We start from the raw sequence: 20,152 nt of genomic DNA on the forward strand, positions 1-20,152 counted from the left end.
TCTGTGCTCGCAAAAAGTATGATAATGTAAAAATACATCTGAAATGATTGGACGATTGATCGATTGACAGGAAATCAATTCATTGGTGACTATTCTGAAAATTGTTTAGGTTATTTTTCACGCAAAACACACTAAATGGTTTCAGGTTCTCAGACAAAAGAATTTGCTGCTTATCCTTTTGATTAATTCCTTTTTTTTATCTATTTATTTTGAGGCTTTGACAAAGCAAACGTTGTAAAGGTGTCACTGCGGGCTCTGATGGGCATCTCCTACTGTTTGTACAGTTTTTACAAACCAAATAATCAGTGAGTAATGGAGAGAATACTCAGCAGATTAATCCATAATGAAAATAATCATTAGTTGCAGCTCAATACAAAATAGTTTAAAATTTGCTCAACTTCAACCAACTACAACAGTAAAATGTATGAGTGATCAGTCAGAGGACATCCTTCAGCTATGAGCACTTTAACTTTTCATTTGTTAAGTACAATTTCTTGATAAGAGTGACATATTATTACTCACATAACATTTTCAGTGCAGAACTTTTCCTTGCCATTAAGTATTTTTTTACAGTGTGGTACCAGTACTTGTACTGAATATTTCTTCAACCAGTGGTCTGTATTTCTTTGTACGAGTACGCCATCTAGTGGAAGGAGTTGGAGCAAACTCAACAGAGCATTCCTGTCATGCTACTGCACCACTGAGTCTACAAAGTGACATTTAAACTTATCTTAAATTGTTTTAGAGGATTATATGCTAATAATCACTCAACAGTTTTCCTAAAAATAAAGGACCCAGTTTTCATTCCTTCATTTTATCAGCTTAAACTCTATCTAATGTGTGGCCATGGTACTTTTATTAAATATTTGTATAGTGAATCATGTGTTTGCATCTTACTTAATAAAAACAGCTACTTTTCAGTTTGTCAGTCTACATGTTTTGGACTTTATTATTGTAGTTCAGCCTCATTGGAGACTGTTAAATTGTAAATGATCATAAAACGGAGAAGTTTATGGTTTTCATCAGAGCATTTTGTTGCATCTTATTTTCAGGATCTGCTTCCTTAATGTGTTTTTTCACAGGGATTCTGACAACACTTTTATAGTTTCATGTTTCTAAACTTGCATGCTCACCTTCAGTCTGCAGAAGACCATACATCATCAAATAAACTATACAGTGATGTGCTTAAGTAACTTTTATATAAAGTTAAGTCAGAAAATTGAAGACTGAGTTCATCACGAAGGTAAAAAAAGACGCTCAGACACAATGAAATGAGAAGAAATATCTTAAATCTTTTAATGGATGCAGTGATAATTATAAATAGGTACTGCAGTACACACATATTAAATACACAAAGATGTTTTAGTCTAGTGTATAAAGCTTTCAGACTATCTCAGGCTCCTAAATCCAAATGTTGGCACAAGTCAATCATCTGAGTTCATATTTTACAGCACAACTACTTCGATGTGTGTTTAAAAAGTTGGCAGCGCCCTGCAGTGCTGGGCGTGAACACGATCAAAACAAGTTCCTCTCGAAGAAAGTATAGAGTACACAGAAAACGACACCATGTGCGATAAACTACATGACATTCAGAGCGAAAAGTCGAGAGCCTGAGAAATTGGATTTCCACACAAACAGACACACAAACTTTGGTTGTTGACAAAATGCACCAACAGGTCAAGTTTTGTTTTTACTGCCGACGACAGCGTAGAAAGAAAATTGGGGCTAAGATTTTCTTTTTGTTTCCAAAATTCCAGTCAAGTACAAATGTAGAAATATATGTACAGAAAAGAAAAACATAGAAACCTGTATTCATAAGGCAGAAGTGCTTTTCCGTATGTCATATTGAGATGAAACACATCTGAGAGTCAGAGCTCAGCAGGTTTTTACCACCAAAACACCTTGAATGTGTTTTTTTTTTTTTACCAATGTAACACATCTATTGCACATACAGTATACCTTCATACCAGATTACATACACGTGTAAAAAAGAGGCTTTTGACATTGAAGTTGTGCATGTAGCAAGTAATCCATGAATAAATCTTAAAGTACAGGCATATTAGCAGTTCTTAACTATAGTACAGTTCCTTAACTTGTCTTTGATTATTAACTATGACTAATATAACACGTACACCTCGTCTACACCACACTGGATCTGTTCAGTCACAGTGCTGCCATACAATCATGCACTTTTAAACTTACAAGTGAAAGAAGACTCAGTCCTTTCTCCATCTACACAGTTTGTTTACAATATGAGCGTGTCCTTCAGATGATGCTGGTGTAGACAAGCTGATGACACTAGAGAGGAAGATACACAGAAAGAAACTGCACCTACAGAGGGAGTTTTCTTCTCACACACGATACAGAGAATGTGATCAAAGACTACCCGAGCATAACAGAAGCTGTTTGTTCACACCTTTGTGTTTCTTTACCTACAGTGATGAGTGATGTGTCTGTGCATATCATTCAGAGAGATTATTAATATTCATGCTTCACACCTCGACGCTTACACAGATTCTACAGGCTAATCATTCAGGCAGTGATGTGTTTCCTGATGCATGCCTCTGTAGTCTTAGCACCTTTGCAACATGTCATTCATCATGAGCGACACAAGAGTCCTCGCAAGTACATTTTCCATTATTTTTTAGGTTGATATCATTTCTTTATTCAGCTTTGTTGAATTCTCCCTTCTCATTGGTCAGTCACAACGTTCTATATTTTTTAATTTTTTCAGTAAGCAGCCCTGTAACAAGCAGGATAATGTACAGCGAGTGGGTCATTATTGTGAAATAAACCCTGACGGGGTGATGCAGGACCCCAGAGTCAATCAATTACTTGCTCGCTGTACATTATCCTTTGCTTATGAATTTGTGCTATATTGGAATAAATAAGAATTTTAGTCTAGTTTTCAACAATCAGTTGGGGGTGGGAATGTTGCCGCTACCACGGAAACACTCCAACCTCCAAATTCACGTGTTGTTGTGAATCAGATCATGGTGGAGCAATGTTCAGGAGTTGGCTATACTGTGAGATATGACATGATGCATTTAGGAATAGAAGAATTCATCAGGATATAACAACTCATAATAAGTGAGAAACACCTTGTTACATTGAAATGACTGTTGTAACTTCAGAAATTTGTTCAATTCTATGATTTGCACCACGAAAGAGACAGCAAGAATCATGGATTACAGCTCATAAATTAATTGTGCCATAACGCTGTCACAATGCTGATGACAATGGTTGCCATATCTTTTCATTTTACAGTATGAAATGTAACTTGCTTGCATCGTGAATTCATCATAATTAATTCCACATCACAAATTAGGTCATAAGATAACTTGATACTCCCAAAGTTAAGAATCAGTAATCCCCATTATATTAGATATGAATGAGTACACTTAAAAGTTGGGGAAGGGAATTCATATCACCCCCAATGCAGTATGGAAACAGCAGTAAATTCAGCCCACACAGCTTCATGATGCTGTACTTCTTAATATACACCAGGAAACCAAACTGTTAGATCTTTACTAGCCGGGCAAAATATGTAAAATTTGGCCTGAGGATGGTGCAAGAGAGGTCATGCTACCTAAAGCAGAAGAGTTGTTCTCTGCACAGTGAAGGCAGTTGTACTACTCAACCTCAGCTGTGTGTGTCAACCTCATTAACTCGGGTTTAGCTGTGCTTTGAGCTAAAGGCTAACCGCAGCGTACTAACATGCCTAAATTCTAATGTTTACCATGTAACATTTAGCATGTACGCCCCTGTTTACATACTGATGAACTCTGACATGTTTATGGCTATATTAATGGAAAATTCCCCGAAGAAACCAGAGACCAAGAAGACAAAAAAAGTTTTCTGAGCTTTGCCGACATTACACAGACATCACATACAGACGGCGCACCTTATCTACATATCCCAGAGCTCCTGCCTGCAGCAGAGCAGTGCGGAGGAAACAAGGAAACATGGCGTGGTCCTGATCTCAGCTCATCTGCTCCAAGTGGGCAGACAGCAGAAGTATAGGAGGCAGAAACTCCTCTTGTTTATTCACCACTTCAGTCTGACGCGACCCGTTGTAGTCGGTGCCTGAAAGTCGAACAAACAAACAGACTTTGATCACTCTCATGTGACTGGAGAACATTAAGCTGGCTCTGTGTGACCTACCAGGCTGTGTAAATAGGATTATGTAAACAGAAAAAAAGCTGTAATTTCTACAAAAACGTCTTGTTCAAAATCTTCAATACAACAATTTATGTGCCACAGTCTTTGCTATAAGCTTTTAAAATTGTCCATACAACTTAAAGGAAAACTTCACCCACAAAATTATCATTTGAATATTTGAATATTGATTACTCAACTTGAATTCAAAATTTCATTATTAAAGTTTATATTTTGGGCAGGGAAACACAATGGTTTGAATTGAAGGTCTGCGAAAGAATAGTATCGGTAACATTGTTGACACTGTGCTACATTACAGAGAAATACAAAACCGTACTAATGAACCTTCATTAACATTACAGAGAAATACAAAACCGTACTAATGAACCTTCATTAATATAGGCCTATATGTGCACGTCACACACTGAGCGAGCCGCCTGTTAATGACGCTGTCGGCAAAGTAGTAATGATTGTGCTAAGTGGCTAATGGGCATGTAGCTACTTACATGATTTAGATGATGCGTCATGTTTGTACTTCATGAATAATAGGCAAATGTTTGCCTGCAGAGTTTAAATATCACCTTGGGTTCGTCCTTCACCTGCCTAAAGTAATCTGACCTGTTATTAACTAACCTGTGCTATAACCGCAGGTACCAGCCCTGTAAATTAGGGGCCATACACATGCTGTGTCTTTAACTGCCTGGAAAATGCAAGGTCAGGCGCTGGGCGATATTCTTGTGCCTTTTTTGCGCCTGCTTTCAACAGCGCGGTGGCAGGTAGCGTCTGAGGTTGCTAAGCAACCTTAACAAGCATCATATAGCCTATTTTCCTAAAATCCTGAGTGCAGAGCTGATCTTCTTCCAGGTGCTTTTTATAAGTGTGTAGACCTATCATTTGTGGGACAGATGTAAAGCTTGGGGAGCCCTGCAGTAACTGAATATTTACAGAAGAAGGGAAAGATATCTGTCGGCTGTGATTGGTTTGTAACATGACTCCTGTGTGACTGCTAAATCTCTTTATATGCCAAGATGTATGTGTTGATTGTTTTTCTCAGTCTTTAGTAATCATCAGTGTGGCGAAAACAGTTCAGAATAACCCACCACAGATATTTAATAGTAGGTTAACATTACAGCCTTAAAAACAAGAATTAATTCACCGGATATGTCACTGAACAAGAGCACAGATGCAGGCTGCACACAGATGGAAAAAACATACTTTAACAAATAGCAGATCAATGTTCAAAAAACACTCTCCATCATATTTAATGTGGAAAAGCGCTGACAGCTCTGATGTCCAGTACGTCTAATATGTGTTTCCACTCACTTGCAGAGACGAGGTCCATATACTGGCAGACGGCGTGAAGCAGCAGCCTCTCAAAGCTGAGTCACAAACACAAACAAAACAGAATTACTTTCCACTCCTCAGTGTTCTCCTATAGACCACTTACAGAAACATTCAACCAGTTTCTCAGCATGGATCAATAAAGTTACTCTGTGGGTTTCATGCTTTCACATCCTGTTTGTTGCTTTGTATTTCCCGCTACTGCACCGACTCCACTTCTTTGTTTGGATCTCGGAGGTTTCATGTAAACTAATATAAACTGGTTTTCCAGGTGGGGGAACATGATCAGGATCCATTAGGCAGAGCTTTCAACCTATATGTTAGCGAGGTGGTTAAGGATGAAGACGTGTTTTAAAACAACGCAAAGGGGCCATGTTGATATGGTTGTCTTGTTTCAGGCACCAGTGAGACAGGAAATATAAACCAGGAAGCTCAGTTTGAGTAACACATCTATAAGGGCTTATCAGACAACAAACACAGCACAGTGCTGATCTATAAATATATATAATTAATTATATTAATGTAACCTGGACCCAGATAGGCTGCATAAACTTGATAGATGGATTAACTAGTGAAAAATGATTCATTCATTCAAAGCTTTGGCTAAAATTGACACTATCCCTTTTTCCCATTTCCCATGACTGTAGTGAGTGTTTGCAGCACGTCTGATGGTGCTGAGTGACACTCCCACTTTAAATTTATAGGTGTTTAACGTCTCCCGACAGCCTGCGAAGAAATTGAAAAACTTTTTATAACTAACATTACAGCCTATTGCAGAAGAGAGAAATTATTCAAGACTTCTGCTTATGAATTTAAAAACATTTTCTGAGGTCTCGTCTTTGAGCAAATTGAGTTCAGAGTTTTTAATGACTAAATCCTGCAGGTACACTGAATATACAAAAATGGTGTCTACCTGCTGGCGAGGTTGGTTGTGTAAACTGAGCGAGGTTGAGCCATGAAGAAGCTCAGAAGGTTTTCCTCAAGTACTTCCAGAGTTCCCTGTGAGGAGAAGAAAAAATTGTGGGTGGCAGCCACAAGGTTTGATCCCCACAACAATCATGTGTCCTGAAGCATGATTTGTGCTTGAGTCAAATGCTGAACTTTTGTGGGATTCCCCGCTGAGTCATGGTTTGGTCAAACCTGTTTGTCATTTGCAAACATCTGGAATGGCATGTCATTGTCTTGTAAGCAGCCAAAAATAACTAATGACGTAAAGGAGAGGGATAAACTGACTTCTGCGTCAATGACTACGACACAACAAGCTGGTGAAGCCTCAGAGTTCGCTGCATAGCAGACATGCAGGAAAGACAAGTCAAAGTGTGGCAAAATCCACTGAGGTTAACATGCCTTCCACCAATTATCGGATCATGATGATGACAGAGAACTGATGAGAAGCTGAGGCTTCATGATGAAACTTTGACTTTAAGCTTGTAGCTGCTGTGCATAAATGGACTCCTTCCATGTACGTAGAAGAGATGACACTCACCATGGGGATTTGTTTCCGTTTGAGAGTCGCTCGCAGCCTGCGATCGATTCTCTGGAAGCAGTCCTGAGGAGTGAAGGCAGGATTTACTGCAAAGAGATGAGCAACGGTCAACCAAACAGCCACATTTCAACAACCAGCCGACAAACAAGCAGAGACTAAGACGCCCACCATTCCTCTCGTCTTTGAGGGGCCGATTGGTGTTTTTCTTCTTGGCCTCCTCCTGCTCCAGCAGAGACAGCAGCCTCTCCTGCTCCTCACCAGAGCAATTCATGAAATCATTCCATGGCTAAAAGAACAAGAGGATGAGGAGTCCATTTTGCAATCAATTCCTGTTTTATTCAGTGCTTTTAGATTTGATTACGCTGTGATCAGCGATGCAAGACAAGCTCTGGCTTTTGTAAGAGTTGAAAAGGTAAAACTTTCTCCAAAACATGTAAGAAAAACAGTAAAGCTAAAACCAAGTCAGACCTAATAGCACTCTTGTAGCATTAAAGAGCAGCAAAGTTTATTACATAGTTTTACCTCTACGTAGTTTCCATTGGTACAGGCTTCGGTGAAGATCGATGGGATCGCCGGGTTACTGCAAACTTCCAGATCATCTTTGGAGCACTCATCCCTCTCAAGAAGATTGGCGAGAAAGCGTGCTGACAGTGGAGAGTGGTGTGATTACCAGAGTATCCAATGATTTATGATTTTCAAATGTTAATTCTTGGGATTAAAAAACTAATTCTGTTGTAAAATTAGCTCATAGACTTTGAGGATTGATAGGCAATGCTAAGCCTGCAGTGGATGACCACATCTTATAATCTGATCATGTGAAATAAGATCTTACAGTTCTCCTGCCGGCGGAGGCTCTTCTTGCCTTTGGCTCGAGGAGTGAGGTCAGAGTTGCGGATAGCTTGGTTGATGAAGAACTGCTTCTTTTTGGTGGGAGACACTCGCTTGGCTGGAGAGTTGGGCAGGGAGGTGCATTTACGCTCCTCTATCAGGCTGGGAAAACAGAGGACAAGATGTCAGTTTAGCCAGTTTAGTCACAAAAATCCTGAAGCTCCTTAATTTAAGTTATTTCATGTTCAAGTGATGTAGTTAACTTGTCCTAACTTTTTTTTTGGTGTAACCACTTCCTCAAGCTCCAAATATGCTACTTCAGCCCATGATTATTTAACACGTTCTTGAGTGTCCGTAACAATATCAAGTGCGAATATACACTGAAAGTCTAATCAATCAGCTGTAGGTTACATGTAGACGGGGTGATAGTGACATGCAGAGTGCACGCTTTTTTGAGTACATAAGGTATGAGAAAAGGTTTGGTGTGACCTAATTTTGACCCACTTCAATGGACTTTCACTGCTCTTGATTTGTGGTCTGAAAATGCTCTTTGAACTTGACATTATCATAAACTTGCAGCATTTAAAGTCTTTGAGGTGCAGGGTTTCAGCTATGAAGTGGTCCCTCTGTAATTGCTGAATGTCATGCATGAATATCATAACAACATAATCTTATTTTATCCAAGAAAAGACGAAAACACCAAACAGCTAAGTGGCTGAGAAATGTGAAGATGGCCACCAGGCTGCTTTAACACCTTAAAACAATAATTATTAAAAGCCTTAGAGTTAACAGTTCACCTTCACTGTGCTGTGCTGCCTCTGTTTTGTCTCTGCAGTGTTTTTAAATTGCTCACAGAGGGAAGAGCCTCCTGCAGGAGCTGCAGATGTAGGTCAGTGGGTGGTGAGTGAGTGGGCTTTCTGCCTGTGAGTTGCCATTTTTAGCCTGAGCCCTGCAGGTTGTAAGCAACACCACACCAACATAATATAATGTAACCTCTGCCTGGATAAGATAACATATGGTTTGCCTTCAACATGATATCATATGATTTCCATTTGACATGCAACCCTTAGCAAACTTTGGCCATACAGTGGCATTGATAGAATTTATAAAACATTCATAAATATAAGCAGTATGTTCCTCAATCCTGTATGTTAATCTTTGCATGCTATTAACAAGGAATCCTTAACATAATCTGATATAGATGTGTTGTAAGAGGTGATAAGTGAAAGGCTTATTAGCTCATGTGTTGGCATAAACACCCAGACGTGATTTAACTAGGACTTTAAACACCCCAGCACAACCCACCGTATCCAGGTCAGTTAGCTAGTTAGCTGCCAGCTGTTAAAAGGCTAACTAAGATAGATAATTAAAACATGTTAAAAGCCTGTTTAAACCTTATTATTAATGTCAACCAAATAAGCATGATTAGCAAGAGAGCTGACACGATTACAGCTGAGCTAAAACCGTTTAAATCTCCATTTAACTGAAGTTGTGATTCGGGCTAACGCTAACTAGCTAACCAACGGATCGTAATTTTTCACTCACATATAATCCTGTTCTTCATTGTTATTTGTCAAAACGACCATTTTATTGAAGCAAAACAAGCGGAAAGAAGCCACGCTCTGTATCCTTGCGGTACAGGGAAAAAATAAATACAGTCGGGACGAAAAAGTGAAGTTAAACGGAGGTGTTTGCTCGGCAGTTCGAGGGCAGCTAGCTCAACGGCTGCTAGCCGGACAGTGAACAGTTATAGTTGTTTGTCCTCCTACTACAAACAAAGAGAGGAGAAACAGTGAGAGGTCTCACTCTGTCTCTACTGTATGCTGCTACATGTTGTATGGCTGTTAAACTCGATGTAATCACTACAACATGTCACTTCTACTTCCATTTAAGAGCATTTGTATTTTTTATTTATATTTATCTACATTTATTTCTTATTTCATTTTATATTTATATACATTTTTATTTACATGAATTGAAGTTTTCTTCCTTAGAGCTTAGAATCTAATCATAGGTGGATTTAAGGTTATTTATTTATTTTTTTTGTATTTGTAGTCATGGGTTTAGTTTTTTTTTTTCACTAAAGTTTTTATTGAGTTTTCACAGATATATAAACACACTGATACAAAAATTTTACAACAAAATACATAAAACAACCAAAATCTAAAGTAAGAATAATAGGTTGTTTAGAACTTTAATATTCAATCTTTATACAAGTATTTTATCTTTAGACATTCTTTAGTTGGTGTCCTGTCTCATACAAATGTTATTTTTTCCCCAGTTGTTTTTAAATGTATTCTCTCTAACTCTCAGAATGTCTGTCAATTGTCAACTTTTCTATAATTAAGATTTATTAGACGATTTCCAGCCAGTGTTCCTGTTTAGGGGCGTTAACATCAAGCCAATGTCTGGTGATCGCTTTCTTACTTGCTGCAAGTAAAACTTTAATCCAGCAAATGAGGGAGAATTTCCCCTTGGGAAAATCATAAATTTATCAGCTAATCTAATCTAAGATTTAGAAAAAACAACAACAAAAAACTTAGATCGGGGGTTCCCAATATGACCAACAGCCATTTTAGCGAGACAGCACATAAATGAAGGCCGCAAAGGAAAAGTGCACACATAATGACCTAATGTGACAAGTTTAATGACTTTTTGTAAAGACTTACTTTACTATATACAGATTAACATACTAACACTTTACAAATATTAGAACAATCAGAAGTGCTAAAGCCTAAATCAGTGGTTCCCAACAGGTGGGTCGTGGTCCAAAAGTGGGTCGCAGGTCCATTTTGAATGGACCCCAAGTGACGTAGTGTGAAGTTTGTAAAAAACACACTTTATTTTGGAGTACAGTGAATTTGTGGCACAGAACTTTCATTCTGTAGTGCCTTGTCCTGCTGTACAGTGACTGACTAACAGACAGCTTCTTAACAGAGAGAGCAAATTAGCTCAACAACATGGCCAAACACAAGTATGATGCTGAACAGATTAAACTGTGTGGACCTTGAACCAGTGACTTAGGAGAAATCTGGACTCTGTGACTGAACCAGTTGAGAAGCACTGGCCTAAATAACACTCATAGTGTAGCACTTTTTAATTCATTTGAATGTAATGAAGTAGAGACAGGACAGTGCTTGATACCTACCCACAGCATCCAAGCAAGGACTACAGAAACACCACTTCGACAAACCACATGCAGAACTGAAGTACACCGTAGTAGGCTATAAGAACCAGTGGTGACAATAATGAAAATTTTCAAAATTTCATTTGCGATTGAGTATTTCAGATGGCAACATATGGTTTCCTTTTGTATATTTACTGCCTAGCCTAACGTAGTTAAAACCTTTTTCAAGTCCTGAGTGAGTCATCCTGTCAATAGACAATCTTTGGCACACCTAATGAAACACATTCCTGTCATAATTTGCAAAATAAAGCCTCTGCCCCCTCCATCATTTCTGATCCAGCATCTTTGAGTGGGTTCAAACATAATCCATCCTTTGATATAAGTTTGAATACCAATGGCTTCCTCCTGGCTCATTAAGAGTGACTGGAGTTTGTGTGCATGTTACCATAACAGCCAGTTTAATAGGCCTGCCACGGAGTCATCTAATTGTTCCGAGCTTTTCTTTTCTCTGCTGCTGGAGAGAAAGAGAAGCTGTTCAGTTTGTTTCTGGCAAAAGAAAAAAGTCAGTAAAATTTGGACAATTTTTAATCTCAATACGCTTTTTTTTTTTTAGAGATGTTTGGACAATATCAGAGAAGATTTTTAAAGGTGTTTTTATACAAATTTTGGAATGAAGAAAGAGAAGAAGACAAGCTCAGTAAAACTGGAAAAACATGAGCCAGACACTTGTCCGATGATCGTGTGTAAAATGGAGAAATCAATTCCCAAGATGAGACCTGTGAAGTCAAAGGAGAGGATTAAAGCTGCCACATCTAAGAGCAAATCCACCTCAGCCAGGGAGGCTACTACATGTGAGACATCAGGGAATATAATGAAGCTTTGTGTCAATCTGATGCCCGTTCTGGCTGCAGCCAAGGAGCCAGTGGAGGAAGAGGAAGAGAGAAAGGAGGACAACGAATGCACAAGTAAAAAGAAACCTGAAACCAGCTGCAAAAATGATCCATCTGTCACTAAATCTGAGGAACAAATACTCAATTCTTTTACAGGATTAAATCTGGACGCTGACACCAAACAAGCGCAAAGTCCTTGGCTTGTGCTACCACCTATAACTCAACCTAAACCAGCTCCTGAGTGTTGTGACCGTCAGAGGGGGCACCACACTCCTCTACCTCCCATCAGTCCAACTGAGCAAACAAGGACCATCTCTTCAAATGTTACTATAAGAGGCTGCAGAGGCGACGGGTTAGTTACAGGACATGTAGCAGACAGCAGGCCCTGGATGGACAATCCCCTGTTCTCCAAAAGTGTGAGTAAACTACAAAACCAGCTGACAAATAATGTTTGTTCTTCTTCATCATTAAAGACTGATTACATCTCCTCCTTAAATTCCTGAGATGAAGAGAGAAAGCTTGAAGTAGCTCATGTAAAGGTAGTTCAGTAAAAAGGACATTAAGGAAGTTAAATCTCTACCTTTACTGGAAACAAGGAGGACTTGCATCATCATAAACTGGTCTGGCACAACTTGGGCTGTGATTGAGAGGGAGTTATTTAGTCACAATTTTACACAAGGGGAAGAACACATTAGCCAAGTAGAGTAGAAATCAACAAGGCTTTGGGCAATAAAAAGAGTTTTAAAAGTCAGAAACAGCAGCATCTTCCTGATTGAGTCACTGGCATTGATACACACACACAGGGCAAATACTCTGTATTGCCCCTTTGATACAGTGTAGAGTGTTAAAACAGAAGCTAAGAGACATTAAAAACATTTTTCACTCTTCTAATATTAAAGGATGCAAATGTTTTGATGGCTCATTTTTCAAATTATTGCTTGAATGAGGTCTAAAATTAAAAGTTTGAATGGTAAATAATTTGACAAGCTTTTAGAAAAGAAAGCATAACTTCAAAACAGCAGTTCAAAAATTAATTTAGTTATTCAAGATACACCAGTCATGGAAAGTTACTTAGTGCTTGTACTCTGAGTATTACCCTCGTAACAACTTTATACTTATAATAGGATTATAAAATGTAATACACTGTTAAACATTAACCATTAGTTCCCGATATTGTGACCTCTTACAGAAAAAAACCCATATATATTTCCATAAGATATTTCCACTTTAATTCTCACATGGTTTCATTTTAACAACTGTCTGAGGTCTACAAGATGAAGAATGATCTAATTAAAAAAAAAAACAACAACCTGAAATTTATCTTGTGACCCTGAGGACAGGGCCATGAACCACTGGACTAAAACTAATATTCTGCTTATGCACTCTTATCATTCTTATGTCGTATAACAATATCAGTCACTGGGGAGTGAGTTCTTTTACTTTTGGTACTTCTGGTTTTGTAAGGACATTTTACTGTTAATACTTGAGTTGTAATGGTGTATTTCTACACTGTGGTATAGGTACCTTTACTTATATGGAGCTAAGTACTCCTTCCACAACTGTCAGACAGATACAAGAACACACACAAACTAAAACATGACAGGAAAAATGTCTTCCTCTTCTGAACACAACTGCCATCACACCCGTCTGACTCTCCTCTCTTGTTCTCTCTGCAGAGATCTCCTGAGTTTCGTCTCCCTGACGTCTCCTTGTCCAGTCTGGATGCTCTGCTGCAGACGGTCACACAGAAACTGAGGAGGAAGAGGAGAGGTCGCGATGAAGGACGGTGGACACGTGTCCATTCTGATCAGCTCCTCGCAGCTGTTAGTGAGCGACGTTTGAGGGAGAGGAGCGGCACGGAGAACAGAAACCTGGCCAACATGTATGTTTGGGAGTTATGAGTACAGTTTTGGAGAATGTTATTGTTCATTGTACGGTAGTTAAAGCACTGAGGGGAATATAGGAAGTCTATTAATCATGGTTTCATTAAGGTAAAGCATTGTTCATATTTGACTATTATACCTGTTTTTAAATTAAATATGATGTATGAATACAGCCTCATCCGCTCTAGAGAATGGAGGTTCCTCCAGCTATTGAGGAAGAAGGACATCTGACAGGAATGTATTTCCACATTTTATTCAATATTCAGAAATTCAAATGAATTCAATTTCTTCATGAATCACTGTAGCTCTACTTGAACTAACACAAATGTTTCCCCTTCAAAATCTTCTAAGAAAACAGGTCTTTTGTGCGTGTGTATGACATTTAAATCCAGTGTGGGAATGGCGGACTCCGCCACTGACAAAAAATAAATAAATATTAGAGAACTAATAATGACCATGTTTGATGGCTTTAACAGAAGCCACAAAAGGTGTTAAAAAAATGCATTTAATATGAGGAAAAATCTGAGATTATCATTTTTTAGTGACTTGATGTATCACAGTAAAGTTGGCTAAAAGGCAACTGACACAAACTGTCGTGTCCCATGATGGACTAAATACAGTTTTTACCCTGGCAAATCAAAGAAACTACTGAAATCTTGGCAATAAAAATGGTTAAACACTACAATATTTTATGTTTAAAATATCGGTCATTACTGAACCCTTAATATTGCAAACCAGTAGATAACAATGTCATCTTTAAACAGGTTGTTTAAGTATGTTTACTGTATGTTAAAATCTGATACATGTAGAGTTTTTGCATTCATGTGTAAATGTTATTTATCTAAATAACATTAGATAAGTGACTTCAGTGTGAAGAAAACCACTCTGTCAATTTGGTTTCTGTCTTTTTTCTCTGAACAGTGAAGCAGTAACAGAGACATCAGTGGGTGGATGCAGTGTAAACTCACAGCGGAGCCTCCCACCACTTTCATCTGCCCCAAAACCAACGCTCATCCACACTATGACGAAGAAAAACCTCCTGACATCCAGCATGCTGCAGTAATTTATCAAAAACAACAAACTGGACTCATAAGATACAGAACAGTATTTAAAAAAATATCCAGGAAACCACAGTTTTATTTTCCTTCGGGACAAAACATTCACAACAGACATGTACCCGTTTTTCTTCTCTATGCTAGCATATCTTCAGTATATAATGTACATCTTATAGTAGATGCACAGATAAATTTATGTTCAAGTTCAACTTTTCAAGCATAATACCATAAAAGTACATTCAGTAGTACAGACTTTCATTCCAAAATGACACATTCACCATTTTGATCCATCGTAATGTTTAAGATGTTTAAGGTCTGCATCATTTCAGCCTTCTTTTAACACATTTAACTGTATTAAACACAACATTTCCCACTGTAACAGTTTGCATTTTGGAATGAAACCCTTCTGATTCTTTGTCTCATGCCTATAGTTACCATTGTAACAATCTTTTGAATATGTAACAGTGCATTACGGTGCAGTAACAACCTGCTAATGACATTCAGTCAGCTGTGTCACTTTTTTTTTTTAATAGAAAAACAAACAAACTGTTTATTAAAATAAACTTAAATAAAGAACAATAAAAAATAAACAAATGTTGACCAAAGGCAATGTTGTTGCATCTGGTGAATACTACTTTTAATTCTGTGAGCTATCATAATTTCTTTGATTTGATTTGGAGTGCTGTAGTTTGGCATTATGTAGAAGAATTTGTAACAACATTGCAGCTAAAACAGCGTAGTCATACCTGCGTGCTGGACTTTTTCAATAGTTTGAAAATGCTTTAATATCTTGTGTTAATTATATGAGATGTCATGTGAGCAGGAAGTATGCCACATACATGTAACATGTATAAAGTTGAAAAACAAAACATGATCTAATTATTAAATAACTAAAATGACAGTAAATAACAGGCAGAAGAACCACCCGCACTCCTGTCATATATAATACCCCATGTTCATACAGTGACACTGTTACCCAATCACACAAAATAAAAATAAAAAAAATAAAAGTTTGACAGATAAAAGACAAAATAAATTCTTGATTTACAAAACAGTAACACCTGGAAAGTTCATAATTTAATATTTCAGAGTTATTTCACAATAAACTTGCAGTAAGAATTCTCTCCACATGAGAGATACTATATAATGTTCTGAAACAACCTCTCAGATGCTTTCTGACACATAAAAATGTCTTAATAATTACATGTAACACATATACTCCAGTAACAGTTTGAGATTTTGCAGCATTTTCTTCTTTAAAGTGCTTTCAGCAAAAAAAATAGATGAGATTGTGAGAGGTCCAATGATTGAGCCCTGAGGAACGCCACCCCTTGTTTTTACATGAAGCCTTGCATAATATTTTTAAGGATAAATAACTTCAGACTTATGAGACTGATACAGAAAGTAAAGACACAGTGTAAGATTTATGGACCCAAATAAAGGGTATAAAGCTACAGATATGTTAACAAGGGGAACAAGGCACCAAACCACATTAGGAGGTACTCACCTGTCTTTCTTCAGAAGAGGCCAAGGGGATAAATTTACTTCTAACAGTAAGTTTCAAATTCCATCTTTTCTGCTTCTTATTCCAATGAGCCATGTCGTTCCATGTTGCATATTGAGGTCGCTGCCGTCCCTGAAAAACATTTAAATGAACAAGGGCAAGTAATAAAAAGCTTTTGACTTTAGTTGGTCCTTTGAACCTTTGCTTGCGTTGCACCAGTCCACTTCACAGTGCACTGTCCTGTGTGTTGCTGTCGACTATAAAGAGTGCAGAGGGACTTTTACTGGAGCTCTCTGCTTTGTGTTTGGACCCACTGGATTTACTGGATTCTCCCTGAACTCCACCATTACTGCTGTCCGATGCACTGCTGCCCCTTTGGCTCTTCCTCTGAGCCTTCTCCTCTCTCTGAGGTATTCTGGTCATCGCCGTACCGCTGCTTTTCTCCCCATTAGCTTTGCCTTCTTTGGATTTGACCTTGCCAGCTTTTGGCTTTTTTGATTTACCCTCTTTGGGTTTGCTGTCAGATGGTTTCCCCTGCTTCTGTGGAGTCTTGCTTGTCCGAGGAGGTGTGACTGGTGGCTGTGGTTGGATAGTGGGAGGGTTAATCCTGGTGGACAGTGCAGTCAGGTTGGTCTGTACTGTTGTGTTGCTGACAACCACATCTGTGAGGAGGTCGTCATCCGTCTGCTCTTTGGCAAAGTTGACAAACACCTACAAAAATTAACTGGCTTTAGTGTCATTCTTTAATTCATTTGAATGATCCTGGTCAGATATTAAGCTAATGACAGTCGGCTGTTCATTATGTTCATGTGGCTAACATCTCTTAACTAATTATCTAATGTATTTTGTATTAAGGGCAACTTAGATATTAACTGAGTGTGGACTAGTCTCCATATTATAACTCAAATGTTGTTCAATAGTTAAGATGTACCTTTTGATCCTATTCCTTCATGAATAAATACATAAATAAAATTTCTCACATACTGGAAGAATTTGCTGCCCCAACCATTGATAAAATCTGTCTGGAAAATTAATAAATCCCTTTTCGATTTGATAACATTTGGCAACCCATCATTAAATACTGTGTAACTTGAAATTAAATGCAATAATCTACATTTTACACATTTGTTATGTTTCACGGTATCATAGAAAATGTGAAACCATGTGAGAGAGTGATGATATACTATATATTTAGGCAAGTAAAGGTGATGTGGTAAGATTATTGACACTCTTTGTTGCTATTTTCTGACTTTTTCTGCCCCTTTTTTATTAGTTGTTAATTTACAAATGCTTGTTAAACATTATTTATTATTCATGCTTTTTCCTCAATGAACTAGCCAGAGAGCAAAGCCTGATGGGAAACAGCATCCTTCTAGTGGCTGACACACTGCCTCAATAAAGGACATTTGAGATGTGAAGCTCTATTTACAGAAGCGCTTAGATCAGGCTCAATACACAACACTTTTTCAGAAACACGGGAGATTTGAATTGTCCTCACCTGGTCCAGGGTGGTCTGTGAAACAGAGAAGTCGATGATGCCCAGCTCCTCGTAGTTGTTGGCCAGCACATCGAAGACACGAGCCAGGCAGCAGGCGTGTGAGGGCAGCTGGTACTGCAGCACGCTCTGGTGGCGCTCCTTCAGCTCAATGCTGGGGAAAGAGCTCTTCATGTAGGTGCTGATGGGGCATGAGTCCGGGTCAGATTTAGCGTCCGCCAGACGGAGGATGATGGTGTAGCCATCACCAAACCTGAGAGATGAAAGGACAGAAGAAACAGTAGTCAAAGTTTTTTTTATATACTGTCAAGTCAACACAGCTCAAATCAATGTGTTTCAGAGCTGCTCTATAAAACAAGAATATGTAGCAACACACACAAGACAGAAAAAGTTAATCTCACGAGGATCTATGAGATGCTATTACATCTAAATTGCCTGTTTGCTCTGAAGTGGAAATAAATCAGCATCTACATTTAGAAGCCAATCAGCTTCATGACGTGTTGTTCCTGAAAATGCACTGTTGAGTAACACGTGCAGCAAAAATATATAAAAAGCAAAAATTCGACAGCTCAGATTATCCTTGCAGTGATTTTATTTATTTTATTTAAATCCTTTTGGAAATACTTTTTGTTTTACAGTTAAACCAAAGTCACTATACACGACTTAGAAAAAGTAATTACCGCCATCAAGAGAACTAAGACAAAAATTATTTCCAAATGTTGACGGACTAAATTTCCCCTCAAGGATCAATTAAACATTATACAACAGTTAGTTCCGGCCCTGCAATCTGATTGGTCGAGAGACAGTAAAACCGTGACGATATTGGAGTACAACATCACGGTTATTTCACTGTGTATGTATCACTCTGCCACACAGCTGATTGCAATCAACAATCAAATCAAAACTGACAGTTAGTGTCAGTTAGGTCAGCAGTTGCGTTGTAGGCTAATTAATTCATCCACTGTCAAACAGCCAAAAATATGGATTTATTGCCTAAAATAAGTTTTGAATTGAACTATGAATGGTCATCAGAGGAAGATGAGGGAGAGGAGAAGCTGAATCCATCTGAGCACACATCCAGGTTTGTCAGTGTTTCATCAGCGGAGCTCAATGACTTGGAGAAAAGCAACATACTGTCAGATCAGAAGGCAGAGTCGGCTGTGCCTGTGAAGCGACAGTCCACCATGCAGTCACCAGAGACTTATTTCACCGGCTGCACAATTAATGGAAATGTGCAGTTAAATGTGTATAAAGAGTAAGTGCCTGGCGCACCATGTCTGCGTTACATAGCAACGGTGACAGCGGAGTCCTGAGGGAACTATTTTTGTTGGTGGAGGACAAATAAAATGCTTAAATTATCTATTTTGTCCTCATTTTTCAACATTTCTTAATCAGCCTTGCCTATTTAACTGTTAAACTGTTGTATAAAAGCAATATCACACTCGAGCTTGTGATGTTGTACTGTGATATCGTCACGGCTGACTCGAGCTTGTGATGTTGTACTGTGATATCGTCACGGCTGTGATTGTCTTCTACGACCGAATCACAGCCGTGACGACATCACAGTACAACATCACTCCCTCTCGTGTGATATTGCTTAATTATATTTATCTGACAACGTAGACTATATTTTAGAGCTGCAACAATTAATCTATCGACAGAAAATTAATTGGCAATGTTGATAACTGAATGATTGTTTTAGTCATTTTTAAAGCAAATTTTCTGATTTCCTGCTTCTCAAAAGCGAGAATTTGGCACTTTTCTTCGTCATACATGATATTAAACTATTTAGCTTTGGATTTTTGGATGCTTTTGGATTGTTGGTTGGATTAAAAAAACAGAAAAAAAACCAAACATTTGAACTCGCCACTTTGACCTCTGCCAAATTACACAGGGCACATTTCACTACTGTCTGGCCTTTTATTGACACAACAATAAATCCAGAAAATAATAGCCAGATTAATCAATAATGATAATAATCATTATTTGCAAGCTTACTATATTTCATTAATAAATGAGCACTTGACTGGAGTATGGGCATGTGGGGGAAAAAATCCAATATCACAGCCTGCTGTATGTAATTTTATATTGCAATATCGATGTATTTCATGTATATACTATATTTTTAGAATATCAATTAAGAAATTAACTCTGTATCAGACAAATGCAGCAAATAAATACCAGTTAATTAGTAGTACTTCTTCACATTGATGCAAAAATTGCACAATAATTCAATATTACCATAAAACAGTCCTGCTCCTTCTTATTTAACTGTTGGATACTACAATATATAAATGGAGAATATATAAAAAATCTGACAGCTGAATAATTTATATCATCTCACATGATATACATTGTCATATTGCCAAACTCTAAATAATGGTG

At 38.1% G+C, this 20,152-nt stretch overlaps 3 protein-coding genes across 4 annotated transcripts in view; 1 reads left to right on the forward strand and 2 right to left on the reverse strand.

Moving 5' to 3' along the window:
* Positions 1-1,272: 1,272 nt before the first annotated feature.
* Positions 1,273-9,562, reverse strand: r3hdm4 (R3H domain containing 4). The gene is made up of 8 exons (XM_050055356.1): positions 9,359-9,562; positions 7,818-7,975; positions 7,508-7,629; positions 7,154-7,271; positions 6,986-7,071; positions 6,413-6,498; positions 5,482-5,537; positions 1,273-4,086 (listed from the first exon to the last, which is right to left on the reverse strand). Exons 1-8 carry the CDS (start codon positions 9,397-9,399, stop codon positions 3,983-3,985), a joined length of 771 nt encoding a protein of 256 aa, XP_049911313.1. The 5' UTR covers positions 9,400-9,562; the 3' UTR covers positions 1,273-3,982.
* Positions 9,563-11,459: 1,897 nt separating this feature from the next.
* Positions 11,460-14,776, forward strand: LOC126396779 (uncharacterized). The gene is made up of 3 exons (XM_050055078.1): positions 11,460-12,246; positions 13,507-13,712; positions 14,635-14,776. Exons 1-3 carry the CDS (start codon positions 11,611-11,613, stop codon positions 14,774-14,776), a joined length of 984 nt encoding a protein of 327 aa, XP_049911035.1. The 5' UTR covers positions 11,460-11,610.
* The window catches only part of abca7 (ATP-binding cassette, sub-family A (ABC1), member 7), a 33,668-nt gene continuing 27,299 nt past the window's right edge, over positions 13,784-20,152 (reverse strand). For both annotated transcript variants that reach the window (XM_050055076.1, XM_050055077.1), the window contains 2 exons: positions 17,771-18,020; positions 13,784-16,983 (listed from right to left, as the gene is read on the reverse strand). In XM_050055076.1, the coding sequence (XP_049911033.1) occupies positions 16,498-16,983; positions 17,771-18,020 (736 nt within the window). In that variant the 3' untranslated portion in view covers positions 13,784-16,497. The remainder of the gene's footprint in view (positions 16,984-17,770; positions 18,021-20,152) is intronic.

Source organism: Epinephelus moara, chromosome 10, assembly GCF_006386435.1.
Source record: "Epinephelus moara isolate mb chromosome 10, YSFRI_EMoa_1.0, whole genome shotgun sequence".
Classification (NCBI taxonomy): Eukaryota; Metazoa; Chordata; class Actinopteri; order Perciformes; family Serranidae; genus Epinephelus; species Epinephelus moara.

Bases quoted from the DNA above. Each gene is read 5' to 3' on its own strand.
- r3hdm4 (XM_050055356.1), bottom strand. From the start codon at position 9,399: ATGGTCGTTTTGACAAATAACAATGAAGAACAGGATTATAT. The intron at 7,976-9,358 runs GTGAGTGAAAAA...CTGTTTTCCCAG, and splicing joins AATGAAGAACAGGATTATAT to CCTGATAGAGGAGCGTAAAT. The intron at 7,072-7,153 runs GTGGGCGTCTTA...ATCTCTTTGCAG, and splicing joins CCTCAAAGACGAGAGGAATG to TAAATCCTGCCTTCACTCCT.
- LOC126396779 (XM_050055078.1), top strand. From the start codon at position 11,611: ATGAAGAAAGAGAAGAAGACAAGCTCAGTAAAACTGGAAAAACATGAG. The intron at 12,247-13,506 runs GTGAGTAAACTA...TTCTCTCTGCAG, and splicing joins ATCCCCTGTTCTCCAAAAGT to AGATCTCCTGAGTTTCGTCT. The intron at 13,713-14,634 runs GTATGTTTGGGA...TTCTCTGAACAG, and splicing joins AACAGAAACCTGGCCAACAT to TGAAGCAGTAACAGAGACAT.